Source organism: Lathyrus oleraceus, chromosome 1 (assembly GCF_024323335.1).
Source record: "Lathyrus oleraceus cultivar Zhongwan6 chromosome 1, CAAS_Psat_ZW6_1.0, whole genome shotgun sequence".
Classification (NCBI taxonomy): domain Eukaryota; kingdom Viridiplantae; phylum Streptophyta; class Magnoliopsida; order Fabales; family Fabaceae; genus Lathyrus; species Lathyrus oleraceus.
Window position 1 is genome coordinate 225,638,025 of NC_066579.1, and position 6,858 is coordinate 225,644,882.

At 37.0% G+C, this 6,858-nt stretch overlaps 1 protein-coding gene across 1 annotated transcript; it reads left to right on the forward strand.

Moving 5' to 3' along the window:
* Nucleotides 1-4,243: 4,243 nt before the first annotated feature.
* On the forward strand, nt 4,244-5,314 carry LOC127100927 (uncharacterized). Its single transcript, XM_051038240.1, has one exon. It carries the CDS (start codon nt 4,244-4,246, stop codon nt 5,312-5,314), a length of 1,071 nt encoding a protein of 356 aa, XP_050894197.1.
* The last annotated feature ends 1,544 nt before the right edge of the window (nt 5,315-6,858 follow it).

The following is a 6,858-nucleotide window of genomic DNA, read 5'->3' on the forward strand; positions in this document are numbered from 1 at the left end:
AAGAAAAACGTTTTTTCACTTTCCACAATAGATCCAAACATGCCTTTTGGAAACACCACATGACCTATTTAGATATTTTCACACAGAACACTCTCTTGACAAAAAGCAAAGGCTCACTTTATCTTGAAGAAAAACACAAAAATATTATCTCCACTTTCATTCAGCAGATACTACACCCATCTACCTCTAACTTCCTCCACCATCTCTCCATCAAACACTTCATCTTTTCACTCACAAACAATCATCCACCATTCCTTTTTTTTGCCAAACAACCATGGTTGCACACTCTTTCCGTCACTGACAACAATGATATTACGAACCACAAAAAATACCGGAGCCGACGAACGCCGGTACTGCTTCAACTCCTCACCAACTCGGATTCAACAAACCACTATTCCACAACTTGATACCACAGTGCTAAACATAACCTCATCTTATTTCCGTCAAACACCGTCATTCCGCCATGTAAGAGTGTTTGTGCTTAACTTATTTTCTCCGTTCTTTATATCTATGTTTGTGCTTTCTTCTTATTGATTTGTTCTTTTTGGGATTTCATAATATTTCTTTTTTATGATTTTGCACTTAGCTCATTTTGTAGCATATGCATTATGGTTGTGAGTTTTTAAATATATATTATAAGTTTGAGTTTTATTTTAAGTTAAATATATAGTTTAAGTTTCAGTTTTGAATATGCATTATAGTTCTGCTACTTTAGTTTAAGTTTTCATATATTATCTTTTGACTTTGAAGCCTTTATATATACATATACGTGTTTCTGGTACTTCTCCGTTAATTTTTTTTTTTTATTTTAATATTATTATTAATTATTATTCTTAAATTATTAATTATTACTATTATTATTATTGATTAGTACTATCATTATTATTATAATTATTATTGTTATTCATTATTTTTATTATTATCATTAATTATTATTGTTTATTATTATTTTTAGTCGTATTATTATTATTATTATTATTATTATTATTTACAATTGTTAATAGTTATTGTCTATTATAATTATTTTATATTAATATTTACTAATTAAATTATTGTTGTTATTACTATTATTATTTGTTTCTGTTTTTAATTATTATTGTTAAGTATTATTATGGATTATTATTGTTTATTGTTTTTATTTATTTATTTTATTTTTTGTGTCGATTATTTTTGTTAATTATTATTGATTATTACTATTAATGTTAAGTATTATTATTATTATTATTATTGTTATTTATATTTTTGTTTATGGATTAATTAATTTTTTATTTTAATTATTAAATAAAAAAAATGATTTATTTGTCCGATCGGTTTTTCACAAATGCCTAGAAATTTCGGAGTTAAAAATTCAATTTAACTTTAGAAATTGCTTAAGTGCATAGAGTCTTGTTGACCGACCTCAAATATGGTGATTTGAGTATGAATCACTTTACGATTGCTTAACATGACGCTAAATTATGTAATTAAAATTTCTGATTTCATTTCGAGTCCCTTGGCTTTCTCTTGGGCCTTCTTACAACGAGATTCTTTTATTTTTTTCAATTGTCTTTCAAAGCTTATATAATTTAATTATCGTGTTGTATCCCCATTCGATAAACTGTACCCCCATTCCTAAACATGCGTAATAAATTTATCGCTTCCATTTGCCTTACTGTACTAGTTGATTGTTAACAGAAGATTAAAATCAACCCTTTTAGAAAAGAACAAAAACAAACAATCGATCCAACGTCGAGTCTTTTTTTTCCCAAATCAAATCCAAATTGATTGCAAAGTCGAGCACTACCCCCGCCACATCCAAACTATTTTCATAAAGTCAACTTCAGACGCTTGATCCAACGTCAAGTCGTCCCCCTATTTTCAAAAACTTTTCACAATAAAAATGGAAGAAACTGATTAAGTTTAGACTTTCTCTGTTTCGAATGTTAGGATACTGCTGTAGAGCTCAATGTTCAAACATTCGTCTTCCATATTAACATACAGTAATTACCAGAATTGGGTCATTTCTCTTATAGAATAAAAAGATTGATTGGGTATCGACCTTCTCTTTCCCGATTATTTGGACACTGATGTAGAGCTCTCTGTCTGACTAATCGTCTTCCGTTAATGAACTTTGGCCTAATTTGCCATACATTTTCATAATAAACTTTTGGATGAAAAGAGAGTGATTGGGCTTAGGCCTCTTCCTTTTCGAGCATCTGAGTATTGCAGTAGAGCTCCCTGCTTAGATGCTTGTCTCCGCTTAAAATCAACTTAAACTCATCAAACTTGTTTTCCGCCCTTGTGCGACTCCGAAAACATTTTCAGAAAAGAGTATGCAACATCCATTTTGATGCGAAACAAACAAAGACTTCAGCCTCCAAGAGTGAGCAGCAAGTAAAGGTTTAATCGCTCAAATGTGATCCAAGCATCACTCTCTTTAAAAGCAATCCACCCAGTAGTTCTCAGGGGTAGAACTACGTATGCCTTGAGTTCTTCATAGCACCTGGAGATACGTAGGAGCGGGATTGCGAAATCTTGTCAGGCATATTAATATTAAAAACCCTAAGTCTTTCCTTTCTTTCTTTCTCTTTCCTCACTCGATAAGTAGAAGATCGCAAACGATATCACACTAACACTCTAACACGAAACTAACTAGATGGGTCCCATCGAGTACGATGGATGTGAGGGGTGCTAATACCTTCCCCTTGCATAACCGACTCCCGAACCCGATTTGGTTGCGACGACCATTTCTTTTTGATTTTTGTGGGTTTTATCGATATTTCCCCTTTCCCTCTTTGGGAATAAATAAAGTTCGGTGGCGACTCTGTTTCATTTATATTTTGAGCGTTCCTTACGCTCGGGTATTTTTCGCGCCACGACAGCTGGAGACTCTGCTGGGGAATAGATATGATCTCCTATGCGAGTCAACCCTAGTTTAGTTTATTTTGTGCTTGAGTGTTTCTTTTATCTGTTTATTTACTTATTATTTGTTCTATCTATATATGCCTTTATTATTTGTATTTCCAATTGCTGTATTATTAATATATGGTATCATTGGAACTTTTTGGACTATTGGCATTTGTGTGAGGAAAAGCTTTATACCCGAGCTATGAGAAAAACTTAAGTTAGGATGGTGGTTGTGTAGTATTGACCTGCGAGACATCGAACTCGTTAGGTTGATGCGAGAATCCCACTCAGATGAGATCCCTTGAAAGTATTAATGTCTTACGATTAGTCGTTTTGACGGTGATACTTTCAACCTCGATCTATGATTTTGAGGACCTTTTGTAGAACCCTGAACCTATGGCTTTTAGGACCGATGGTTGTGTAGTTTTGACCTATGAGACTTAGGACTCGTTGGGTTAATGCGAAAACCTCACTCAGAATAGATCATTCTTTGAGGATATTATTATCTTACTAGTAGTCGTTCTGACGATAATATTGTCAGGTGTGATCCATGACTCTGGGAACCGTGTCTAGAACCGTGGAGTCGATGGTTGTGTAATATTGACCTACGAGACTTAGGACTCGTTGGGTTAATACAAAGACCTCACCTAGAATAGATCCTTTTTAAGATATTATTGTCTTACGATTAGTCGTTCTGACGATAATATTCTTGAATTGGGTCCATGACTCTAGGAACCTTTTAAACCCTAGAGCCTACCTGTGTTTGGTTTTCCTATTCCTGGAACCTTTCCTCCATGAAGTAATTAATCAGGATGTTCTAATGATCACCTACCCAACTGTACATACATAAATATAAAACATTTCATAATCATAACACATATGACATGTGCATATTTTCAAGGGACCTAAAGACTCGTTTGATTGCAGGCATTCAGAAGACATGGGTAGCAATCAAAAAAGTACTTATTCATTCAAGTTCAGGAATCCAAAGCTAGGATTGATTAAGGGGTTGATCTCAGATGTGAAAAAAATCAGAAGGAACAACTTTTGTGTTGAGTATGGTGACCTGTTGACTATCATGAACACCGAGGTAGATGCTTGGGCCATTTTCACTCTGGCACAATTCTATGATCCTCCCTTGCGGTGTTTCACATTCCAGGACTTCCAATTGGCGCCAACACTAGAAGAGTTCTCACATATAGCAGACATTGGTATCAAGGATGAAGTCCCTTACACCGTTCTAGGGGATTTTCCTACACATCAACAAATAGGTTCATCTATACATCTAGATAAAGCGGAAGTGAAAGCTAATATTGGACCAAAAGGAGACACTTTGGGCTTCACTTAGAAGTTCTTAATGGGAAAAGCTTCAGACTTCAAAAGTAAAGAAGATTGGGTCGCTTTCAATGTTGTGTTAGCCTTGATACTCTATGGGATTGTCTTGTTCCCGAACATTGATGACTTCGTGGACATGACTGCTATACGCATTTTCTTGCTCAAGAATCCCATTCCCACCTTGCTTGCAGATGTTTATCACTCCATTCATTGGAGAAATGAGAAGAAGGGGGGGATGATCCAGTGTTGCGCTCCTTTACTGTATAAATGGTTCTTATCTCACTTACCAAGCGAAGGGCCTTTTGTTCAGAACAAGGATAACCTCAAGTGGTCTAAAAAAATCATGTCTCTCACTGCCAATGACATCACCTGGTACTCTCGTGTTTATGATGATGTGGACATAATCATCAAATGTGGCAACTTCCATAATGTGCCACTCATAGGAACTCGAGGTTGCATCAATTACAATCCTGAGCTTGCTATGCGACAACTTGGGTTTCCTATGAATGACAAACCAGAAGACAAGTTGTTAGAAGGTTTCTTGCTGGGAGAAGGAGTGAAGGAGTTTGATCTGGTGAAGAGGATAGGTCTGGTTGCTAGAGGGCCATATACAAGTTTAGTCCAAGCCAGAGCTTCTCAAGACAAACTACCTTACCCTTATGAGCCTCCAATGCATACAAATCCTCCAGAACCTACTCACGTCACTATGGAGGAAGCTAAAGAGCTTAAAGTTGTCATCCAAAGTTTGGAAAAAGAGAATAAAGAGCTACGGTTGAACCTTCTCCGGATTACTGAAGAAAGGGATAATCATAAGTGGGAGCTTGGGCGGAAGAAAACACAACTTCAAGCAAATGTAGAAAGGACTGATAAGGAGGAATATAAGAGAAAAAGAGTCAAACAAGGGTTAGATCAGGTTGAGAGCTACTTGAATACCGTCAAAAGCCAACTGAAAGAGGCTGAGAGGGATTGTCGTGAGAAAGAGAAATGGTGGAACCTCGCCACAAAACAAAAGAAGGAGATAAGAGAGACGCTTGAGGCTGAGATAGCCAACCTCAGTGTTTCACTCTGTGAATCAAAAGAAAGGGAAGAATGATAACGCCGCAGTAAAGAGACTGCTATGGCTTCTACTCAGGTTACACCTGAAATGTGGAAAGGAAAGTGCCAGGAGGCTGAAAATGCTAATGAGTGGGAACGATACTGGAGAGGTCGACATGACTCTTTGCTACAAGAAGGTGAAGATTGGATGAACGCAAGGGAAAATGTGAATGCTAGTTTGGCAGCCTGCGAGGAAACCATCCAGTTTTTACATGAACAAAGAAATGAGTATCGAGACAAGTTTTCCAGTTTGATAGACTTCTGTAATGGCATGGCTACGAATGTGCCTTTGATGCTAAGATGTGCTTTGGAAGACATAGACAATGACAACATCCCTCATTCAGTGACTGAATTTATTTATCTTTGTGAAGACATGATGAAAAGGTTCAAAGGAGAGTTGGAAGATCTCAACAAACAGAAGCCTGCAGTTTGACCTTTTTTTATGTTGTACTTTCCTTTATGTTTGAAATAATATTTTGTACTCAATCCTTGTACTCTATTTTGAATTGAATGAATGAAGGATTTTGAGTTTCTTTTGTACAAAAAAGTTTGGTTCCATTCTTGTTTTATTCCTCGTGATCTCTTTGAATGCTTGCTAAATTACAAGGAATCTAACACGGTTCCCTGAAAATAAAATTGAACATTAGCATAAAAGACATTTTTAAATCCACGTGCATTAACATATGCATCATGCATTTCATTTGTCAAAACAAAAACTCATTCCATTTTTCCTCGTGTCTAGTAGTTCAAGCTGATTCCTCAACGTACATACGCTACTCGCTCCAACACAAGAAGAATCATGGATGTAGTTAGAGAAGAACAAGCTGCCTTCAGAGAGGAGATGGACTCTGTCAAAAGCAAGATCGAGCAGATCTTTGAGGCTATACAAGCTCTGGCTAGAAGGGAAGAAGAGGCTCGTGTTGCCGCTGCTGTAAGGAACGATGCTCTAGTTCAAGGGGTTGCTCTTCAGTCAGGACCTTCAGTTCCTATTCCAAATCCCGTTATCTACGGTCTTCCTCCAGGCTTTGTTCCACCGCCTGAAAGAAATCATGTGCCTCCACCTGCGCATACTTCTGGAGTAGCTGATGGAGTCGCTGTGCAAGGACCTCCGATAGTCAATCAAGTAGTCATGCCCCGCACTGAATAAGAGCTCCAGGACGAGTTTGAAATGCAGAATTACAATGGAGCTACTCCAGTGGTCATCCCTACTGCTGCCCAAGATTCTGAGGCTATCTTGATGTGTCGTGCTCTGGCCGAAAAGCTAAGAATCTTGGAAGGACATAACTTAACCCGTTTAAGTGCCTTGGAGATGTGTCTAGTCCCAGACGTGGTGATTCCTCCAAAATTCAAAGCGCCTGAATTTGAAAAATACAAAGGACTCATATGTCCTAACATACATTTGAAAATGTATTGCAGAAAAATGGTTGCCTATGCCAGAGATGATAAGCTCATGATCCATTGCTTTCAGGACAGTCTAACTGGGGCATCTTTGGACTGGTACATGCAGTTAGAATGTAGCAACATCCACACTTGGGATGAGTT